Here is a 21,440-nt window from a genome sequence, read left to right as displayed (position 1 = left end):
CACAGCTCCCGAGTACAGTTGCAAGTCAGTTGTCCTTACACACATACAGATCCATCCCAGGCATGTCGTCAATTGCGAACCGTTTGATAACATCGTAAATCCTCTTATGGCCACTCCATTACAATGTTGACCCTAGCCCTCCTGCTAAAACGCCGCAACAACCCCATAAACCTCGTCCTTGATTTTCTCCCTCTCACTGCCCTCCTTAACGCCCTTATCAAACGCATGTCCGCACCCACTGACCCGATGCACAACAACCCTCCTCTCCTCGCCGTCCTCAATCGTCCCTTCCCGCCGAATCTTCTCCGCAAGCTGATCCACACTGGTAGAAAGAGAGTCATGCTCTGCAGTGACGAACAGACATCGAGCCGGAAACCTATCCGCATCCGCATAAATTGGTGAGACACGAAGGTCTCTCAGAATATTTCCACCACCAGACTCGGAGCCAGGCTCAGCTAAAGTCGAAGTTCCAAATGGGCTATCAACCAAGTAGCAAGCCCTAACAAACCTCATCAGGAAGCGCGGAACTGTTCCGAGCCCTCCGTGTTCTGGTCTCCCTCTTTGCTTCCTTCTCACACCCTGGGCCTCACCCTCGCTTGTACCCTCCCTCACATCCTCGTCACCTCTCATAGCCTCCAACTCCCCATCAACAACCGGATAAAGCCCCACAATACCCCTAACAATCCCCTTGTCAAGATAGTTAACCGCAACAGAAACCGCAATATTCCCGCCCGAACTGAACCCTCCGAGCCAAAGTCGGTTCAAATCATACAGTTCAGGCTGAGACCGGACCCAATGGACAACAGTGACAAGGTCCTCAAGCGCACATGGAAACGGATGTTCAGGTGCAAGACGGTATCCGACGTCGATTACGGTGAACTTGGTCTTCTTTGCGATGAAGCTGCAGTAGGGGGAATCGAGGCCTAGACCCGGTGCTATGAAGCCTGTGCCGGGGAGAGTTATCAGGACCGGAGTTGGAGTTGATGCCTGGGGTTCGGCTGAAAGGGAGGGGCTCGGGGGAGGGGGTTGTATATGTGGATTTTGATTTTGTGAGTAGGGCTTTCATTGCTTGCTGAAGTGGAGAGATTGGTTGCGGGGATGTGTTCTGTGCTGTCGGGGTTGGGCTTGACAATGTCAAGGAAGAAACGGGCAATGGCGAGGAGGAGGGCTCGGAGGATTTTTGCTAGAAGGAGGAGGGCGAGGCGGCGGGCTTGTTGGCGGAGGGTGGGCATTGTTGATGGATGTTGTGATGATGATGAAGCTCCGAGAAGCAGAGGAGAAGAGTGACAAAGGTACTTAATCAAGTAAGTACAAAACGAACAAGGAGAAATGAAGGGAGCTGTAGGAGGAGGATGGAAAGAAGGCGAGAGCTGTGATATGCTCGGTAATTATCTAGGTTCCGAATCGGGAAGAGTTGTGTTGCGCTCATTTTAATCTGCTCATTCTCTGTAGCTCATATCACTCCCTCCATTAGTGTACAAATTAACGTCATGACTATGTCAAGTTATACAACCGGCGACACTCTTGTCTAACAGTTAATAAATCATGGCTTGACAACGGATAAGAAAGGAAGAGTCAGGTTCTTGAAGAAAGTGACCGACTCGCCCTCACCAATGGTACTCAGCTCCTCCTCTTCCAGGCCGCAAATAGAGGCATAAGATCCATACTTGCTCTTCTGCTTGGTGATGTACTCGGCATACTTGTCAACGGGACAGCTGCGCCCTGGTCCAGAGCGACACGATGGGATGGCTATTATTGTCAGTGACAAATAACTCATCTCAATCATTACTGGAGCACTTACGGTAGACAGCATCGTTAATCAGGATGCGTACATTAACCGAGTTACCCTTACGGGTCTCGCAGTTCAGGCGCTCAAAGGCAATGGTTCCCCTCATAGGGGATGTACGACTGCTGACGTAGATCTAGAAACGATTAGCATAAGCTATTAGTTTGACATGTGCAACCTTACTCTGTTGCTGTCAACCTTTTTGGCAGACAGAGGCTTCTGCTTGTCAAAGACACCAAGGATGTTGGCAAGCTCGTTGATCTGGTTGTCGTGGGTAAAAGCCATGATGAGAGGAGGCAGCTTCTCGGTGCCGTTACCAGTCTCAGTGGTGGTTTCAGGGCCTTCCTGCAGAAGGTCGACGATACCCTGCAGAACGGGGTACATGACGGTCATGTTCTTACCGGCACCGGCACCTAAGTGACCTCGATCAGTTACATTCTCTAAATTAGATTCAAGTGTCCTTACCAGTTCCGTAGTAGTAGCGCAAGTCCTGACGATACTCATACTGCAGAATCTCCTTCTTTGTAAAGATGTCGCAAAATGGGCTAGTGCTTCCGGTAATCTGAGTCTCGAAGCCGCAAAGATACGGGAAAATGCCGACCTGGCTGTCCGTGAGGGTGAGATTACCACGGATCAGCTTGTTCAACCTCTTGGTAATAGGAGGCAAGTAGATGGAGTCCCAGGTAGTGGCATAGTCTCCACCGCTAGCGTCCTTAAAGTTAGGGCACTGATCCGAGGTGGCCAGAGAGTTTCCTGCGGCACCTGTCGCCTTTGAGTCAACGGCGTAGACGTCGCCGAAAGTGGCGTTAGGGCCAAGGTAGCCGCGAGCAAACAATCTGATAATGTTAATTTGGAGCGGTAAAGAGGAAGTTCAGGTTGAAGTACCTCGCGGAATCAATCGTACGCTGGTACTTGTTGGCCCAGAGGAGAAATGGGGTATTATCCTCGTAAAAAGTTGGGTATCGGAACCTCAAATCGGCTCCGAGGTTGTACCTTAGAATTTTAGGCTGGATTGTATTGAGCGATTGATGAGATTCTCACAATTCCTTGTAACCAGTAATGGACAGCTGAGCGATCTGGTCATCTGGATGGCTCAAGACAGGAGCCCAGTCAGACAGGAAGCTCAGAGACCCAGACGCGCGGAAATCGGCCGATTGAATCTAACGTATCCGTCAGCGGGCTGAGGATGAGGGAATCCTTAAGAACATACAGCCACGTGCAAGGCCTGCCACTCAGCATAAGCACCAGGGTCCGGGTACCTGCTGCCGTGGCGGACAACGTAGACAGCCTGATCAACAGAACACCCCTCGGGGACATCTGAGGAGATTTTGTTCACGTTGGGTCCTGTAGTTACAGGTCAGTCTTGTCCTGACATGACAGAAAGTCGGATCAATTACCAGCAAACCAGGGAGAGTTGGCACCGACATGCTCTAGCGGGTCAAACGAGACAGCATAGCTCGCTGAGCTCAGGCTCATCAGCCAGAACAAATTCTGCTTCATCTTGCTCGTATCTTGTTCTTCGCAAGCAATGTTCGAGTGTGAAACTGCTCAGAAAAACCATGCTTCAACAGAGATTATCGAATGCTTTATAGGGTTGCCTCATCCACCCTCTTTCCAGCTGACTCGCTGCGATAACTTGTCTAGCCATCGCATAGATAAAGCAGGCTCCACCAGGTATAGTGCCAGTTGCAGACAGTGGAGGAGATCCGTGGAGGCGTCAGGCACCGTTTAGCCTTAGTCGTCAAAAAATTGATTAAGCGTGCAGAACACGCGCCGTTCGGCGGCCGCAGATCCACCACGTGCAGCTTGGTCAAAGACTTGGTTGAAATTGAGTCCCATCAACTCCGGAGAAACCACGCAGCTCTATCGTCACAGCGGCCTTCTATCCCGTTTCTAGAGTCTCTTCCGTCCCGTCTCGGAGTCTGCATGCGCTCTTCGTTGGCTGAACCCCGTCGGAGTATAAGCGAGGTGACCGTAGCGCAAGTACCGCAGGAGAACTACGGAGTAGAGCAACTTGGAATTTCTTGTCCACTCTGGGCGATGCACGTAGGTAGTTAGTATAACTATGGCCTTGTTTGGTGTTTCGAAGATAGCATGAGAGCGGCGTGAGTGCTCATGAGATGGCTGGCGATGGGACGCTCAAAAAGGAGCCTTTCTCTCCTGGTCACTAGACTTGGTCTTAGAAAGTACATAGAATCGCTTACGAGTACTTAAGCTATCCTTCAGTGATAGTGAGCTGATCGCTTGCTCATGTCGTTTTCCGTGAGTTGCCGCAAGTGTCGTTGCCTCCACAACTTGGGGCAGGCGAGGAAGAGCAAGAGCAAGAACTGACTCTAAGCGGCTTTTTCTTATGATAATAATTCGCAAGATGATAGGAAAACCCACAAAAGTAGAAGCTAAGAAGCCCAAGACGGATTGTCAAGGGATGATGGAGATGGACTCTGGAGAGACCTAGTGCCGATCACACACCCCAGCTTTGTACCTAAATCACCAAGTGCCTAACAGTAGCCGATGTTTGTTGAGAGGAAGAATTGTTCATTGATCTAGACAATTATACATCTCTGATTTCAATTGAAGTTTAATTTGATGATTGGGTATCTTGTATAGTACATGGTCTTAATGATTGACCTGATCCAGCCCTCCAATGCACCACCCAATGCCTTGAACTCCAAGGGGTATTCCAATTCCGATCCCAAATCCAGTCCCAGTCCACGCTCAAGATGCAGAAGAAGGTAAGAAAACAAAAGAAACGAGGAAAACGCCAGAAAACCCAGAGAAAGAAAGAAAACAGAAAACACATCAAACACCAAACCGAACGCAACGCACGCCACACACACACATAACACACAATACACACTTCACACACAACACACACAACACAATACATAACACATAACGGAGTCATCTAGTTCATAAAGAAATTCATCTAGTCTACCTGACAGGCTTATATTATGCCTCGCCAGTCCTACAAGGTATATAATACTGGGTAACTTTTGGACATAACATCGAGTGGCGATCAAACAGAATAAGAACGCAAAAACGTCGTCAACGGGGAAACAAGGAAATGCTCGCTGGAATCTATATCCAAATGGAAAATGGCGCCTTAGACAGGTGCTTAAGGAGCCAAGATCAAAGCAAGCAGAGCCATGCGGCAGTAAAGGCCGTACCTCATCTGTGATTGAAAATTAGCATGCTGGCCACACTGGGGGAGAAGGAATAGACTCACCTGGCGGAAGTAAGCAGCCCGCTGGTCGAAATCAACCTCCTCGGCAATTTCTGCGTTTCGGGGAAGAGGGTGCATCACGATCATATGGCTCTTGGCGTGCTTGAGAAGAGCGTTGTCGATAATGAAGCTGTTCTTCAGGCGCTCGTACTGAGCGAGGTCGGCGAATCGCTCCTTCTGGACGCGGGTAGAGTACAAAACATCAGAGCGAGCGACAATCTCTGGAGTCAGCTCCTCGGACTCGGCAAGAAGCTGCCCAGTCGCGACCATCTGCTGACGAACCTCAGCGGGCAAGGAGAGTTCCTTAGGCGCGACAAGCTGCACGCGGACATCGTAGAACTGGAGCAGCTTGATGAGGGAATGCACGGTACGTCCGTACCTCAGATCACCAGTGAAAGTGATGGTTAAGCCACCGACAGTTCCAAGTTCTTCACGGATGGTGAAGAGGTCAAGGAAGGCTTGAGTGGGGTGTTCGACACTACCATTCCCACCATTGATGACCGGAACGGGGGAGAACTTGGCGGCAACTTCAGTGCTAGTGGGCTCGGGGTGGCGCAGGACAACAGCGTCTCCGTAGCAGCCGAGAGTGCGGAGCGTATCCTGTAGCGTCTCGCCCTTCTTGGTCGAAGAGTGTTCAGTCGAGATGGCGATAGTGCGTCCTCCAAGGCGTTGCATAGCAGCATCAAACGAGGCGGAGGTCCTAGTTGAGGGCTCGTAGAAGAGTGTGCAGAGAAGACGTCCCTTCAAGATATCCAGGACACCCTCACGCTGCACTCCAAGACGCATCTCTTGTGCCACGGTGAAAAGAAGGTGAAGATCAGCCCTGTTAAACTGGTTGACGGAAAGCACGTGCTTCTGCTTGAAAGAAGAGCGAGAAAGCATCTCCAGCAAGGGTGAAGAGGCACGAGGAACTGGAGCATAAAGAGGAGGCCCAAGTTCGTTCGGGCCGGCAAATTGTTCCACGGGCTTGCGTGACAGGCGAGCGGGAGTGCCAGCGATTGAAATCGACTGTCTGCGATCCAGAGCACTCTCTGGGCGTGGGCGAGGAGACAGAGCCTTGAGAGAAGGAGATACAGGAACGATCCTGTGGCCAGACATGTCAGAGCCCTTAGGGGCATCAGACGTGATCTCGCTGTCGAGGCAGGACGTCTTGCCTTGGAAAGTAACACGCTGCACAAGTCCCTTGACACTCTTGCCGCTGAAAGGCGACCAGGCACCAGAACTCTGGTACAGGTAAGGGCGATCAATCTCAATTTCAACAGAGCTGTCTGACTGGTCGTGGAGCTCAAAAATCTTCTTAGGATTCTCATAGAGGCGAGTAATGATATCTTCCACAGTCAAACGACCCTCGGAAACAGCAGTGAAGAGGAGGGGCAGAGCCTCAGGGATACCGACAGCTGGAGATCCCTTCTCACTAGCAAGCTGGAAGGGGATGCTGCCGATGGAGAAAATATCAATGGTGCTGAGATGTTCCCACAAAGCCTTCTGATCTTCAACTGTAGGCAAGAATGTAGCCTCGGGGAAGTCCTCTCGAGAAAGGAAGAGGCAGAAGATGGAAACATCGCAAGTCACCTTGAGGCCCTTCTCCTTGCTGAGAGCGATGAGGTTGATATCCTCCTTAGAGGTAACACTCATGACGTGGATGTTGCGGCTGTGGAGGCTAGCCAGGAGCAAGACTGAGGCCAAATCTGTTGACTTGGCGTCTGTGATAATAGGCTTGCTTGACGGCCAGGCAGCAAAGTGGCTGGTGACAGCAGCAACCTTGCTGATGTTTCCAGAGAGGTGGTTGAAGGGAATGAACAAAGACCCAACCTCACTAGTCAGCTGTCCAATCTCAGCAGAGTTGGTGGAAGTTGCAACAACCGAGAAGTTGTAGTCGCAGAAAGAGCCCTTGGCAGCATTCTGTTGGACAACCTTCAGAGTACGAGCGTCCGTGATAGAAGAGTTGACACCCACGGGCATGATACGGACCATGCTGAACCCAGCAGCAATCGAAGCCTTAGACACAGCTTCGAAGTCACTCGAGTCCGAGCTGCCAAGGCCAGGGACGAAGGCGGCGATGTTGATCAGGCCTGGAAGGATGATCGAACGGTGGCTGGTTTGGTAATCAATGGTCTGTACGTTGAGAGCGAAATGGCGAGCAATGGCCTCGATAAGGATCTTCGCATTCTTGACGTTGGTGACCAGAGGAGTTTGGTAATCCACAGCCATACGACGGGTCCGGTAACCCTTACTCATGTAGTTGGCGGGGCGTCGGAATCGGTTGCTGGAGGGCAAATTGATGTAGAGATCAATGAGATTGTTCGCCAAGTGCTGAGTGAGCGAGTACTCTGACTTGATATCCTCTTCTTCACCGGGGAGAATTTCCAAGTACTTGACTGGTACACCGTGCTCCTTCAGGAAGTCAGCGGTACCAGAAGTTGCGAAGAGCTCGTAACCGACGTCACGAAGCTTGCGGATGGATGGCAACATCTCCATCTTCTCCTTGAAAGAACCAATGGAGAGCAGGATATTCTTCTTAGGAAGACGGAAGCCGGTAGAAAGCAGAGCCTTAAGGTAAGCCTCGTACTTGTCACGACCGAAAGAAGCAACTTCTCCAGTAGACGCCATCTCAACACCAAGAACGGGGTCAGCGCCAGAGAGACGTGAGAAGGAGAACTGCGGGACCTTGACACCAACGTAGTCCTTGGGAATAGACACCGGGGGGTACTCTGCGAAGGGAGCACCAATCATGGCTTTGGTCGCCATCTCGATCAAGTCGACTCCCATAACCTTGGATACGAACGGGAAGGAACGAGAGGCTCTGACATTGCACTCAATAACCTTGATATCATTGTCCTTGGCAATGAATTGGATGTTGTACGGACCGGTGACATTGAGAGCGTTTCCGATCTTGCGGGTGGCCTCTTCAATGCGGCGCACAGTCTCAGGATCCAAGTCTTGCGGCGGCAGGATTAAGGTCGCGTCACCGGAGTGAACACCGGCGTTCTCCACATGCTCGGAAATGAAATGACCAACCATGACACCGTTACGAGCCACAGCATCCATCTCAATTTCCTTTGCATTCTCAATGTACTTAGTGATAACGACAGGATGTTCACGAGAGACGTCCGCAGCCTGATTGAGATAGCTTGCGAGATCATGCTCAGAGTACACAGTGTTCATGGCCGCACCTGACAGCACATACGACGGGCGAACAAGGACGGGATAGCCGACCTTGTTGCAGAATTCGGCAGCCTCTTCGGTGCTGGTGAGCTCCTTCCAAGCTGGTTGATCGACACCAATACGATCAAGCATGCGAGAGAACTTGTATCGGTTCTCAGCACCATCGATCATTTCAGGCGAGGTACCAAGGATCTTGACATTGAGCCGGTGGAGAGGTAGGGCAATATTGTTGGGGGTTTGTCCACCCATGGAGATGACGACACCGCTGGAAGACTCGAGCTGGTAGATGTCGAGCACGGTTTCCAGGTTGATATTTTCGAAGTACAATCGGTCAGCCTCGTCGTAATCGGTACTGACAGTCTCAGGGTTATAGTTAACCATGACAGTCTTGTGACCTTGCTCGCGGAGGGTACGAATGGTCCTGACGGAACACCAGTCGAACTCGACTGAAGAACCAATTCGGTAAACTCCAGATCCCAAGACCATGATACCATGATCATCGAACTTCACGTCATGCTCAGAGCCATTGTAAGTCAGATACAGGTAGTTTGTCACGGAAGGAAATTCGGCAGCAACAGTATCGATCTGCTTGACAATAGGAACGATGCCAGCCTCCACTCGCAAACGTCTGATAGCAAGTTCGTTAGAACTCAAAAACTTCGCAAGCTGACGATCAGAGAAACCAAGCTGCTTCGCCTGGCGGAGAAGTGGTGCCGTGACGGTACTGGCGTTAAGTGTCGTCATGAGCTTGCCAAAGTCGTTGAGACCCTTGAGTCTGCTAAGGAACCACTTGTCAATTCGAGTGAGCTCCCAAATGTCATCGACACTGTAACCAGCAGCCATGGCATTGGCGATGGCGAACAGACGCTGATCCGAGGGCGTTTGCAGTTCACCCTTGATAGACATGAGGGCGCTTGTCTCGTTGAAACCGAGGTTGTGGAAGTCCACGGATCTGATGGCTTTCTGGATGGCTTCTTCGAAAGTCCGACCAATAGCCATCACTTCACCAACACTCTTCATGGAGGAGCCAAGCTGTGTGGACACGCGAGTAAACTTCTTCAGATCCCAGCGAGGAATCTTGACCACGCAGTAATCGAGAGAGGGCTCGAAGCACGCACAGGTGACCTTGGTAACAGAGTTCTTGATCTCGTTGAGCGGAATACCCAATCCAAGCTTAGCAGCAATGAAAGCCAGAGGGTAACCGGTAGCCTTGGAAGCCAGAGCAGATGATCGAGAAAGACGGGCGTTGACTTCGATGATGCAGTACTCCCTGGAGAAGGGGTTCAGAGCATATTGGATATTGCACTCTCCAACAACACCAAGATGGCGAATGACGTTGACAGCTGTCGTTCGCAACATGTTGTAGTCCTCGTCAGAAAGGGTTTGAGACGGAGCAACAACGATGGAATCACCAGTGTGGATACCAAGGGGATCGAAGTTCTCCATGTTACAGACGGTGATACAGTTGTCTCTGGCGTCTCGGACAACCTCGTACTCGATCTCTTTCCATCCCTTCATACTTCTTTCAATCAAGACTTGGGGACTGGCAGCAAATGCCTTGCCACACAGCTCCTTCAATTCCTCCATGTTGTCAGCGAAACCACTTCCAAGACCACCAAGGGCATAGGCAGCGCGGACGATAACGGGGAAACCAATGGATTCGACCACTTGAAGAGCCTCCTCAAGGCTGGATGCAGAGGCGGATTTGGCGCACTTTTCGCCAATGGAGTCCATGCTGCGGGCGAAGAGCTCACGGTCTTCGGTGGTAATAATAGTGTCAATCGGCGTTCCAAGGACCTTGACACCGAGAGACTCAAACTCATCCTTCAGCTGGATACCAACCTGAAGGGCAGTTTGACCACCAAATGTAACGTAAATAGCGTCGGGTCGCTCGTGCTTAATCACCTTACGCACAAAATCGGCGTTGACTGGGAGGAAGTACACCTTATCAGCCAAGCCCTTCGAGGTCTGGATGGTGGCAATGTTGGGGTTGATGAGGATGGTGTATATTCCCTCCTCTTTCAAGGCCTTGATAGCTTGAGATCCAGAGTAATCGAACTCTCCTGCCTGTCCGATACTTAGACCACCACTTCCCAGAATGAGGACCTTCTTGACGGAGACGCGGGGAGCAGCCTTTGTGTTCTCAACCACCGTGCCGCCAGGGAAGTTGACGGGCTTCTGGAGTGCCTCCGGAGAGGCGATGGTGTCCTTGATGGCGTTGATGAACACATCAAAGAGATATTCTGTATCTCTGGGACCAGGGGTGCTTTCAGGGTGGAACTGAACACTGAAAAAAGGCCGGCTGGTGTGTTTGATACCTTCGTTGCTGCCATCGTTGGCGTTGACAAATAGCTCGTGCCAGTCTGAGGGGAGTGTGGAAGAATCGACGGCGAAACCGTGGTTTTGGGAGGTGATATGGCACTTTCCGGTGACCATGCTGGTACAGGGAATGTTATGACCACGGTTACCGAACTTCATCTTGAGTGTTTGAGCGCCGACCGAGCGGGCAATCAATTGATGACCAAGACAGATACCAAAAACAGGGGTTCTCGCCTCCTGCATGGTCTTCGTCAGGTTGTTGACCGTCGTAGTAAGAGTGGCGGGGTCACCGGGACCGTTCGAGACGAAAAGACCATCGTAATCCTTGCCAGCGAGTGTGGGGAAATCATAGTCCCATGGAACGACAAGGACCTCAACGCCGCGAGCGAGCAAGCAGCGCAGCTGGTTAAACTTCAGACCAACATCCAAGCAGAGAACACGAAGAGGGCGGCCGGAGGGGTGCTTGAGGGCAATATCCTCGGGGGGGGAGAAGAGCTTAGGTTCGCGAATTGATACTAAGAGGAGGACCTTGATTAGTCGCGATCATTGTGAAGGGGACTCCAAAATTAGCGCTCACCTTCGGCCACTAGGTTCTTCGTGTTGGGGTCAACCCAGTCAATTTGTTCGAAGGATGACTTCCAGGTATCCTTAGCCGTGCTTGCGTCGCTTTCAGCAACATCGGCCTTGTGGAGCAGCATACGTCCGAGCATGCTACCCTTCTGACGAATGCGCTTGGTAAGCGCACGGGTGTCGACACCATGAATGGCCGGGACGCCTTGCTCCTTGAGCCACTGTCCTAATGATGACTCTGCAAGGAAGTGAGAGTAGTTCTCTCCGGCATATGTTGCAACAACCAGAGCAGCAATATGGATCTCAGTCGACTCGAAATGCTTCGGTAACGTCTTTAGCAGTTCGTCCATCGTCTCTCGTGAGGGCACACCGTAGTTTCCCACGAGAGGGAAGGTGATGACGAGGATTTGGCCGCGGTATGAAGGATCCGTGACGGATTCTGGGTATCCAACCATACCGGTCTGGAAGACCAATTCACCTGCGACGCTCTTCTCGGCACCGAAGTTGTAGCCCTGGTAGACTGTGCCATCCTCAAGCTCGAGGGCACACAGTCTCCCAGTACTGCCTTCGATTCTTGAGGAAGCAGGAGGAATGACAGCGCCATTGCCAGTTTCCATGGACGGAAGCGGCTGCAATTCCTTGCTGATAATGTTGTAGGCGACAGCCCCTCCAGCCTGAGGGCTCGAGGGAAGGGCTGACTCCTCGTGACCGGCGGTCTCAGGCATTGTTGGCAGTCGTTTGGTGGGGGTTATGGAGGGGAAAAGGTCCTCTCGGGGACAGTGTGGCAGGATATTCACTCTACCGTAGCATCAGCAGCCTCCAAAACTCTCCTTGAGCGACAATGGAGGACAAAGAGAGGGGTATATTTGTTTGCTGCTTCTGCACGGGGAGGAATATAGGAAGAAGAGGGAGGAGGAAGAAAAGCTGCTCGATGGCAGAATAAAAATTTGCCCTGTGTACGGCGGGCAGCTGAAGCTCTCTCATTGGACAGCCTTTCACCGCCGCTCACAAAAAATTCTTTCTCCAGGGCTCCGATTTCTGCAGCTTTCTTCCAATGGAATTACATAATTTGAGGGCTTTTTTTTTACTAGATTTTACCCATTAGGTACCCGTTGGAGCCGAAAGTCTCCTTTCAGCATTCGCTCTATTGTATATTTGGTGCATGTACTCAGCTGGAATGTTTCTGGTAGTCAGAGCAGTACTAATATCGAATGGTAACACCTCTCAAGAGCAGGACCGCCGGACTTTCTACCTATCGTATAAGCTGGAGTTCGGGATGGCTAACCCTGGTCGGTAGGTATCAAGCTACTGCCAGATGCGGGCTCGTAGCTAGACATGGATTCAACAATCGGAGTCTTGGCTGGGTATTAATGCCGTTGTCAAGTAACATCCGCTCAAGCGCAAGGTGAGGTCTACCCGTAGTTTGATTTCAAACGAAAACCTCCGAAGTAGGCTTATTGGAAATGGACCTTGAGGTCGCAGCATGCACAATTACGTAGTTGCCCACTGATGCCAAGGTAGGAGGTAACGTGGACGCCACCTAAAATATATCACGGTGAACAAAGACTCGAACCTCAAATTCAGATCCTTGCAGTCAGCAATAAGATACACAGCCAGCAAGTAAAGCACAAGGAGTTTTGAGATTATAAAGTTTCTCAGAGGAGTTGTATAACATTAATTTCACGCGCATTGGGCGGCATCTCGTTGGATTAAAGACCTAGTCGATTTAGCGCCATGTACGGCAAATCCAGATGCTCAGATGATGGATGCCCGTGCGTCTTATCGCATAAACTGGATTCGCCACAAATTCCAACGGCTCTGCGCCAGTGCGCACCAGCTGCAGCTGCTCCTTGGAAAGCTTCACAAGTCTCAAGATCTCCCCCTCCATTCCCTACGCCTGCAGCCTGCGCGATTTACTCCCGCAAGTCCCCAGCTGCCCCAGAGCCCCAATGCCTTGCCTCCTCTCTCACTCTTGACTTTCGAGTACCTTTCTTCCGCTTTCTTTGTTTTGCTCTCAGCCGCGATATCACGGATTTTGTCTCAGAACAACCACATTTTACATTTCGCAATCCTTGACCTTGGGTATGCGGTGATACTCTACACCCGTCCTTGACGCTGGTATGTAGGGCGTTTTCACACCATGCTCGCTTCTCTTCTTCGGCCCAAGAAGCGACGAGAGTACGCGCATAGCTCTCTATTTCCATCTTTCGACACTACCGATGAATCGCGACGACCGTTGTTGAATCACGGAAGTCAAGTTACGGGGTACACTGCAATTCGTGAAAGACAAGCCGACAATGACGGAACCGAAGACGAGAGTCTCGTGGAGGACGAGGACGAAGATGCCGACAGGGAAGACCGGCCGATTGAACCCTCACCACTTCTTCCCATATTCTCGGCTGCTCACCTCGGTATGATCTATCATTCTATTGCAGCTTGCTTGAACAAAGTTGACTTTGTGCTTTTTTCTCACCAGACATCCTGCCCATCTACGACATCACACATGCAATCCGATCTCTAATTATTTCGCGATGCGAGACCACCTTAACCTGGGACCAGCTCCGCTCGCCGCAGATTTCCCAATTTTTGATCAAGCCGATCCAGCAGAAAATAAAAGCAGTACACTTCTCGAGGGCCACTCTGTACGCCCTGTTGACAAATTGCCTGCAATTTGAGAGGGAGGTTCATTTGAACCCAGGAAATGCCGGCACAAACCATACCAGGGCAATGGTGAGCGAGCTCCTTGCGATCAAGCTGCTCAGAGACTACACTACGCGCGAGTTGATTGATGCCCTTTCGTACGATTTCTATCCTCTCCAGGGCCAAAAGGCAGAGGATAGTAAACATGGTTACCGCACCCCGGGTCGGGTTTCTACAGCTGGGGGTAAACCGCTGCCTGGAGTTGCCCGCATTTCGTGCCTCGAGATAGCCATTCGAGCCCAAGCGAAGCGCTTTTTAGCTCATCCACTTGTTGTAAAACAGCTGGAAGCCATCTGGGCGGGCACGATTGTTTTCCATTCAGCAGCAGACAGCCTCCACCGCGCATCAACCCAGGCTAGCTTTGCCAAAGGGGCAGGATCCTCTGCCACTGCATCTAACATCAATGCCCCGCGGTTTTCGGATAAGAATATATGGTCCGGAGCATCAATAATGCGGCGATCTGTCACCCTTTACGATCCTCGGCATGCCTCCCTATTCAAGCTCTCCCGTCTGAGGGTACCTCGCTATAGGCAGTTTCTCTCGACACTCTCTTTCGCTGTGCTTCTAGCTCTGTTCTTAGCAGTACTACAAGAACGAAGTATAGAGATCACCTCTTTGGAAATCGTGTTCTGGTTCTGGAGTGCCGGGTTCATGCTGGATGAGATTGTTGGCTTCAACGAACAAGGCTTTAGCCTCTACTTAATGAGCTTTTGGAACGTCTTTGACCTCGGCATACTGGTTCTCCTATTCTGCTATTATTGCATGCGCCTATATGGAGCTTTCATGCCAAACATGCAGAAGGAGGCTGTCGCAGAGAGGGCATATGATGTACTGGCTGCGAATGCGATCCTACTTTTCCCCCGATTGTTCTCGATATTGGATCATTATCGCTATTTCTCTCAGCTGCTCATTGCTTTCAGGATAATGGCCTCCGACCTGGTGGCAGTTTTCGTTTTGATTATTATTGCATGCAGTGGATTCTTTGTCGCCTTCACTCTGTCATTCGGCAGTGGCCAGGATCAAACTCCTGGGTCAATCGCATACGCATTGTTCCAAATGCTGATGGGCTTTACTCCCGCTGCATGGACGCTTTGGGATGATTACAACTACCTCGGGAGGGCGATATTGACCGTCTTCCTCTTCATTTGTCATTTTGTCGTCGTCACCATCTTGATTACGGTTCTCACGAACTCTTTTATGAAGATTGTGCAGAACGCTGACCAAGAGCATCAGTTCTTGTTTGCTGTCAACACAATCTCTATGGTCAAGTCCGATGCACTTTTTTCATATGTGGCTCCCACGAATATCTTCGCTTGGCTCATTACTCCTCTCCGGTATCTGATTCCACTCAAACAGTACGTACGAATCAACCGTACAATCATCAAAATCACACACTTGCCCGTCTTGTTTACTATTTGTGCCTATGAGAAAATGATTCTCTGCCCCCAGATCATCGATTCTACGGACCTTATTGATTCGCCTGTACGCTCTGACCCTGAAGCCGAGGGACGCACTCGTCGTCGACTCAGGGCTTTGAGCTCACGCGCTCCGAGATTTGTACGAGAACCATCAGTGGCGACTTTCCAGAAAGACCGTGCCCTCCAAGAGGTCTTCAGAAAGCCGTTTCGTGGAAACCCAAATCGAAGCCCGGTGCGAGATATTCAAAGGCAGAGTAACCGTCTAGTCAATAATTGGATGCAAGACATGGGTTCCGGACCAGTTAATCCTCCAGATGAGCAGGACTCTGATGAAGTCGACCGGCTGGAGCGGCAACCTAATGGACGATTCCCGATTCGACGAAAGCAAGCTCGAAGCCTACGCAATTTTACTGATTCAGTCGCCTCAAATCCCGAGGAGCATATGCCCCACGCTGTATCCTCGCCAGCCACACCACGCAATGGGAGGAGTTTCTTATTGATGAGGCCGCGGCGGCTATCTCATCACACCGACATTGAAGGTGATAATGAGCTTACAAGCGATGACAACGGAGCCTTGACTGGGCATCAATCAGACTCCAGAGACTCTGACGGGCAATCAAAAGCCAGTGATAGCGGTCTGGGTAAAGCGACTCCGAAATTCTATAGCTCACGTCCCTCCACAGCAAAACGAAAGTCCCGCATGAACAGTCCGACCAGGTTCACTCGGCACCACTCACGGAATCCATCTGGTGCTACCATCCTCTATGACCCCATTTCATCGAGCCATGACGGTGAGGGTGACTCCGCTTCGACCTCGACTCGACCTGTACCGAGAATTTTGCCAAGTCAAGAGTTACGGATAGCATCTGCTCAACGGAATACCCTTGAGAGGAGGCACAGTTTAGACAACGGACCAAGCCCAAACGCACATAAGTCCAGATCTAATCCTATGTCTGTGCCGAATATCGCCAAGTTTCTCGGGCCCAATCACGGCTCATGGCATCACGAGGCTTCTGTACTTGAAGGTCTTGGTTCAGATCTGGGAGATGGAAAGGCAATCGCCAATGGATTCGTTGGAGGTGCACCATCGAGCTTTACCACCCAGATGGCATATGCAACAGGCGGCATGAGACGCAGAGGAAGTCCACACGGAAGCCAGGATATCCTCGGTAAACTCGTTCTAGCCCGGATGAACAACATTGAAGAAGGATTCCGCGAGGTCATAAGAGAAGTCAAAGATCTTCGTTCCACTCGTAACCAGAGTCGAACCGATGAGCAGCGACCCGGCCAGCGTGACAAGCGACGAACAGACAAGAAAAAGAAACAAACAGGTTCTCGAAAGACCAAGACGAGCGAGGGCACTCGTAGTACGGAACCAACTCTGGCCTCGTACGAAAACGATTCTGCAACCGATCAAGAAAATGATGTATAACAAACGGCTTTATGCTTTGCGCTGCGCGACAGTGGCTCCCTGGGCCATACTATTGGGCGGTTGTCTCACTATGATCTACGGCTTGTGTCATGGCGCTGCTAGACGGCGAGATAGCAAATTGTATTATAGACGATGATATGAATCTACGCATTGAACGACTTCATTTTCATGGTACTATCGGTCAACCGCCTAATTATTCAAATTGCAAGCTCTAACATTTTCGCCTGACCTTTTGGCTGGTCTAATGGCGTTCTGACAATCTGATTAGCCAGTTCTGCTGACACTGAGCTGACCCGGGTGTACTTTGGAATAATAGCACCGAAATACAGCTCGAAACCCGTGGACAAAGCAATTGTTTGTTCGAAGTAGTCGCTGTGAGTAGGTTGCCAACGAACCAATCACTGATAAATTTGCGGATTAACTCGAGACGGGATACAGTGATTGTTCCCAAAGTAGGCAGGCCGTGTCACATGAGAACAGGCAGCAAGCGGCCTGATATTCACTGCAAGGCTGAGGCTGACGTCGAGTAGTGAACTTGGAATGATTCACAGTCGGGCCAATCTCTGAATCATTACACTGCTCTTCATCGATATCATCAGCCTCATTGACACCTGGCTACCTTTTCTTCATCATCTCATCACCCCCTCCCGTCTTCTGGGAGCTCTTTATTTCAAATTCTGAAACTGACACCATTAGCTTCTCCTTTGGATGGTCGCTTGCTCAACCATCTTGGTTTCTTGCAGAGCCTCGCCACCCCGCCCCGCATTCATATCTATACGGTACTTACTGCCTGCCTAGGTACATCAACCCACGGCTATCACCGGCGGGTCTGTTTCTCAACCATGAGCGCTTCAGAGCTTAAGTCGCTTCTTTTCTTCGAAGATGCTGACACCCTCGCATTCATCGATACAATTTCTTACAAACCCACTTGGTCTCTGCAACCAAATTCGATTCAGTCCATCGGTCACAGAATCCACAGCGAAAGTCTCCTGAGAACAGGCTCTCCTGTTCTCCAACAACTGTTTGAGCCAAAAATCCAGGAACGGAATATCAAGCGTCGCGGGGGACTACCTCAAGGCATAAAGTATATTATCGATCTCACGCCTTCCACAACCGAAGATGATGCAGTTCTCCTCTTGACTGAATTGTCTTGTCCTCTTGGAATCCGCACATGGGCCCAGTCCCAAGCACGTTGGAATCTTCCTCTAACTTGCGTTGGTGGAACTGATGCGCCTGAAGGACACGACCTCACCAATTCCCACCCAGGCTCTCTCTTGTCCGAATACTCTCCCTCCAGACACCGCGCTGGCATTGTCCACATTTTGCGAGTCCTGGAAGGCCTGCCAGTACAGCTAGATACCCCCTGCAAGCTTTGGACTTTCTTTGCTGTAGCGAAATTGTACGAAATCGCGACGTTGCCTCGGATCAGCCAACCGATTACGACATGGATCTACGAGTCGAACAACACACGCCTGATAGAGATGCACCCAGAGGTCACCTATCAAATTGGAAAAGGTTTACAGTGCCCGCACCTCTTACGAGACTCATTCACAGTTTTAGTCGGAGAGGAGGCTTTGCGTCTACTTAGAGACGGTGGTGCGCCTTGCCCGAAGCAGCGACAGGTTACCGTCCACGGACGCACGCAGGAAGCCTTATTAGACGATGATGATCTGCAGCGGGTACAATACGCGGGCGAGTCGCTCCTGGCTCGTGCCCTGGAAGAGTTTGTTGATATTGCCGGGGCTCAAATGCACTGGCTCGAGTATTCCTCTATGTTTCGAAATGTTTTCAATTACCAGCCAAAGAGCGAACATGAGCTCAAGATTGTGAACATCCTCCTAGCTGTCTTGAAAGACTTCGCCCGGGCTTGCATTGTTGTGACTCTGGCTCAGCAAAATCCAACCCTTCCCGAAGTTAGCCCCAAAGCTGAGCCAGATGACGGATACCCCACAAGCGAGTTCTTCAAGGTCTATGGCTCGTTGGCTCTAGTGGAGCGCATCTTGACAAGGTCGTTCTGGAAACACCTCATGACCAAACCAATTACCCAGCATGATGGGAGTTCGGGGTTTGGTATACTCACATTTCAAGAAGCCACTCTTGCCAACCTTGGCAGAAACATAGGGGCATTCCGAGGTCAGCAAGAGGTAGCTCTCAGGCACGTCAATGCCGCCGAGCTGCATAGCAAGGCAAACCAATTTAACGTCCTCCTCAACCCTGCAATCTACCCGCCTGGCCTTAGTCAAAAAGACCACGTACCCAAATCCAAAAGCGGAGCTCATATCTTCGGCGTTACAGGATACTTCTCTGTGTCAGCTTTCATTGAAGAAATGCGATACTATCTTTCAGTCATTGCGAGAAGGATGACCCAGTCAAGCCGACCTGAAATTGTCTACGCGATAACAGATACCCTCACCTCCCTGACGGACAAGGAGTTCAGATTCCTCCCTTTATGGGCTGATGGATGCGACGACGGTACAGGGGGTGTTTTCGCGGACCAAATTCCATTTGCCGACGCTAATGGGTTCTCGGCTCCGGGGCCTTCAATTCACACCGGCAGCACTGCGCCTTCCACTGCTTCGTCTGTTTTCTCATTCGCAGAGAGCACAGTCCACGGTGCGTCACACAGAGCAACCGAAGGCTTTGCCAGTGAAGTCGTATCTATCAACTCAGACGCACTGTCTGATATAGGCGATGATAGTGTTGCTGAGGCCTCGAAGTATCAGAAAGTTGGGGACGAGCTCTCTTTTACCCTGGACTCATCGGTGGACGGTGACGATGACAATCCTTTCGATAGCGATAGCGATGACACGGTTGTCATTGGCCATAATGATCTGAGTGAGCCTGGAGATGTAGATATGAAGGAGAATAATGTTCAAAATCTTCCTTACAGGGAGAAGTATCAGAAGAACATTCATGCGTGGGTTGATGATACAGTCCAGGATCTTCCTATCAGAGACAAGAATGTGGCCAAATGAGGAGAGTCTTATCTCAGATTATCCCGGAAGGAAGATACATCGAATTACTAGAGCTTATTCATGCCAGATAATGGATCTAGCTAGTCAACGATAACCACCTGACGAATGTTTGTTGCAAGACATCCATATCTATACGTACCTAGGTAGCGCGTATTTATCATGTGATCCAACCGAGCGGTCTTGGCGCTGCCGACGTCACGGCGGAAACAGAATCTAGATCAAACCTCTGCCTAACCTGAGATAGCTCCCACGATCACTCATTTCATCTTTAATCATTTTCCTAGAGCTTGCTATCGTAATTTCTGATCTGTGGCACTGTCTTCCTGCTACAAAAACACCCACCATGGCTTCCTCATCAAAGCCAGCAAACTTCCTGCTCTAGTAGGCCCCCAACCTCTCGTTCCCCGGACTTCTCCATGCCCACCACCATCAGATCTCTAACACTCACGGAGCCACGAGCAACAAGTCAATTAACATCCTCTTCCATACAGCTCCTGTATTGCCCATCGCACTACAATCCTCGCCGAACACTCTGCCCCAGGCTCCTCCTCATCCGCCGCCTCCTCTCTCGCCTCTATCATTCTCCCCAAAATCAGCCATGATCAATCTCAAAAGCTCACCTACACGCACGAGCGCCTTTTCGTGCACTACATCTCCGACTCCCCCAGCGGGCCCCCCTCAACGTCATCCACCTCCGCTGCCAGCGAACCGAGCTCCTACGCACCCCTAAGCTACATCGTTGTCGCGACCGCCGAGCAAGGCCGGCGCATTCCCTTTGCGTACCTATTGGAAATGAAGCGGAAATTCCTCTCGACCTTCCCGCCGTCGAGCACGGATTTCGGCAGTCTACCGGCGTATGGATGCGCGAGCTTCAACCCGGAATTGAGGAGTCTTTTACAGACATTTAATACGGCCCCGCCGGCGGACTCGCTTGCGTCGGCGAGAAAGGAGATTGATAGTGTGAAGGACATCATGACGGAGAACATCGAGAGGGTGCTGGAGAGGGGCGAGCGGATTGATTTGCTTGTGGATAAGACTGATCGATTGGGCGGGAGTGCGCATGACTTCCGCATGCGGAGCCGGGGACTGAGGAGGAGGATGTGGTGGAAGAATACGAAGTTGATGGTGCTGTTGGTGTTTGTCGTGGCTTTTTTGGTTTACTTGTTTGTCGGGATGGGGTGTGGATTGCCCGGCTGGGGGAGGTGTATTGGGTGAGAGATCCTTCTCTGACTTTAGGTTGAAGGCCGGAGAGCCATATGATGATGGGGTTGGTTTGCTCAGCAGCAAGGAGGTTTCTTTCGTGCCTTGACTATGGCTTCTTGTCTTGTCTTGTCTTTATCAGCAGTTGTAACGATATGAACGGATTCAAACACGACAGCATCCAGGTTGGCAGTTTGTACATATAGCTAGGTTTCAAACATTTCATACCAATTTGCTTTACTTCTGGAAGAGTACACAAAGCAACAATTCATCAAGAGACGGTCCCATTTGATAATCTAGACTATATACGAGTCCCAAGAGAAGCTGGAACAAGATCTCCTACGATACAGAACGTCGAGATGTGCATGTATCTCACTCTCAAACCCGCGGCGTCCTTGCTATGTGGTAGCTCAGGGCGGGTCTGCAAGCGAGGCAGAGTGTTACCGGACGTATCCAGTTTCTGCGATTCCTTCTACGCCAACCGTATACCTCATCAGTCATGTACGGGATTGATGAGGAGATAATTTGGCGGGTTGTTGAGAGGGTTTCTCCACGAGACTTTGTAATGAGCACTTCCATTTGCTTGCAAGGAGGTTCGGGCCATAGGCAACAGTCCATCATCAAGGACTGGGCTTGGTAGGTGATTCCGTTC

The 21,440-nt window shown here is 50.8% G+C and overlaps 6 protein-coding genes across 6 annotated transcripts; 3 read left to right on the top strand and 3 right to left on the bottom strand.

Moving 5' to 3' along the window:
- Positions 1-144: 144 nt before the first annotated feature.
- BJY04DRAFT_213437 (Alpha/Beta hydrolase protein) lies at positions 145-1,232 on the bottom strand (the record flags this gene model as incomplete). The annotated part of the gene is made up of 2 exons (XM_073714883.1): positions 145-944; positions 1,148-1,232. 2 exons carry the CDS (start codon positions 1,230-1,232, stop codon positions 145-147), a joined length of 885 nt encoding a protein of 294 aa, XP_073576496.1.
- Positions 1,233-1,543: 311 nt separating this feature from the next.
- Positions 1,544-3,286, bottom strand: BJY04DRAFT_213436 (putative histidine acid phosphatase; the record flags this gene model as incomplete). Its single annotated transcript, XM_073714882.1, has 8 exons — positions 1,544-1,749; positions 1,802-1,922; positions 1,970-2,199; positions 2,252-2,622; positions 2,672-2,779; positions 2,828-2,946; positions 2,997-3,130; positions 3,184-3,286. 8 exons carry the CDS (start codon positions 3,284-3,286, stop codon positions 1,544-1,546), a joined length of 1,392 nt encoding a protein of 463 aa, XP_073576495.1.
- Positions 3,287-4,796: 1,510 nt separating this feature from the next.
- On the bottom strand, positions 4,797-11,941 carry BJY04DRAFT_228468 (bifunctional carbamoylphosphate synthetase/aspartate transcarbamylase). The gene is made up of 3 exons (XM_073718847.1): positions 11,071-11,941; positions 5,013-11,008; positions 4,797-4,958 (listed from the first exon to the last, which is right to left on the bottom strand). The coding sequence occupies exons 1-3, from the start codon at positions 11,786-11,788 to the stop codon at positions 4,902-4,904; spliced, it is 6,771 nt and encodes a 2,256-aa protein (XP_073576494.1). The 5' UTR covers positions 11,789-11,941; the 3' UTR covers positions 4,797-4,901.
- A 1,028-nt stretch (positions 11,942-12,969) lies between these two features.
- BJY04DRAFT_76418 (ion transporter) lies at positions 12,970-16,772 on the top strand. Its single transcript, XM_073721025.1, has 2 exons — positions 12,970-13,474; positions 13,540-16,772. Exons 1-2 carry the CDS (start codon positions 13,204-13,206, stop codon positions 16,611-16,613), a joined length of 3,345 nt encoding a protein of 1,114 aa, XP_073576493.1. The 5' UTR covers positions 12,970-13,203; the 3' UTR covers positions 16,614-16,772.
- Positions 16,773-17,025: 253 nt separating this feature from the next.
- Positions 17,026-19,706, top strand: BJY04DRAFT_178147 (uncharacterized protein). Its single transcript, XM_073709698.1, has one exon. The coding sequence runs from the start codon at positions 17,456-17,458 to the stop codon at positions 19,586-19,588; it is 2,133 nt and encodes a 710-aa protein (XP_073576492.1). The 5' UTR covers positions 17,026-17,455; the 3' UTR covers positions 19,589-19,706.
- Positions 19,707-19,823: 117 nt separating this feature from the next.
- On the top strand, positions 19,824-21,028 carry BJY04DRAFT_178144 (synaptobrevin family protein). Its single transcript, XM_073709697.1, has 2 exons — positions 19,824-19,969; positions 20,080-21,028. The coding sequence occupies exons 1-2, from the start codon at positions 19,932-19,934 to the stop codon at positions 20,801-20,803; spliced, it is 762 nt and encodes a 253-aa protein (XP_073576491.1). The 5' UTR covers positions 19,824-19,931; the 3' UTR covers positions 20,804-21,028.
- The last annotated feature ends 412 nt before the right edge of the window (positions 21,029-21,440 follow it).

This window comes from Aspergillus karnatakaensis (assembly GCF_047715665.1).
Source record: "Aspergillus karnatakaensis strain CBS 102800 unplaced genomic scaffold BJY04scaffold_3, whole genome shotgun sequence".
NCBI classification, from domain to species: Eukaryota; Fungi; Ascomycota; class Eurotiomycetes; order Eurotiales; family Aspergillaceae; genus Aspergillus; species Aspergillus karnatakaensis.
Note: the sequence above shows the minus strand (reverse complement) of the source record. Positions and strands in the feature narration are given on the sequence as shown.

Coding starts and splice junctions, on each gene's coding strand:
- BJY04DRAFT_228468 (XM_073718847.1), bottom strand. CDS start 11,788: ATGCCTGAGACCGCCGGTCACGAGGAGTCAGCCCTTCCCTCGAGCCCT. Junction 11,009..11,070: donor GAAGAACCTAGTGGCCGAAG/GTGAGCGCTAAT, acceptor TCCTCCTCTTAG/TATCAATTCGCGAACCTAAG. Junction 4,959..5,012: donor GGGCTGCTTACTTCCGCCAG/GTGAGTCTATTC, acceptor TTTCAATCACAG/ATGAGGTACGGCCTTTACTG.
- BJY04DRAFT_76418 (XM_073721025.1), top strand. CDS start 13,204: ATGCTCGCTTCTCTTCTTCGGCCCAAGAAGCGACGAGAGTACGCGCAT. Junction 13,475..13,539: donor ATTCTCGGCTGCTCACCTCG/GTATGATCTATC, acceptor TTTTCTCACCAG/ACATCCTGCCCATCTACGAC.
- BJY04DRAFT_178147 (XM_073709698.1), top strand. CDS start 17,456: ATGAGCGCTTCAGAGCTTAAGTCGCTTCTTTTCTTCGAAGATGCTGAC.
- BJY04DRAFT_178144 (XM_073709697.1), top strand. CDS start 19,932: ATGGCTTCCTCATCAAAGCCAGCAAACTTCCTGCTCTA. Junction 19,970..20,079: donor CCAGCAAACTTCCTGCTCTA/GTAGGCCCCCAA, acceptor TCTTCCATACAG/CTCCTGTATTGCCCATCGCA.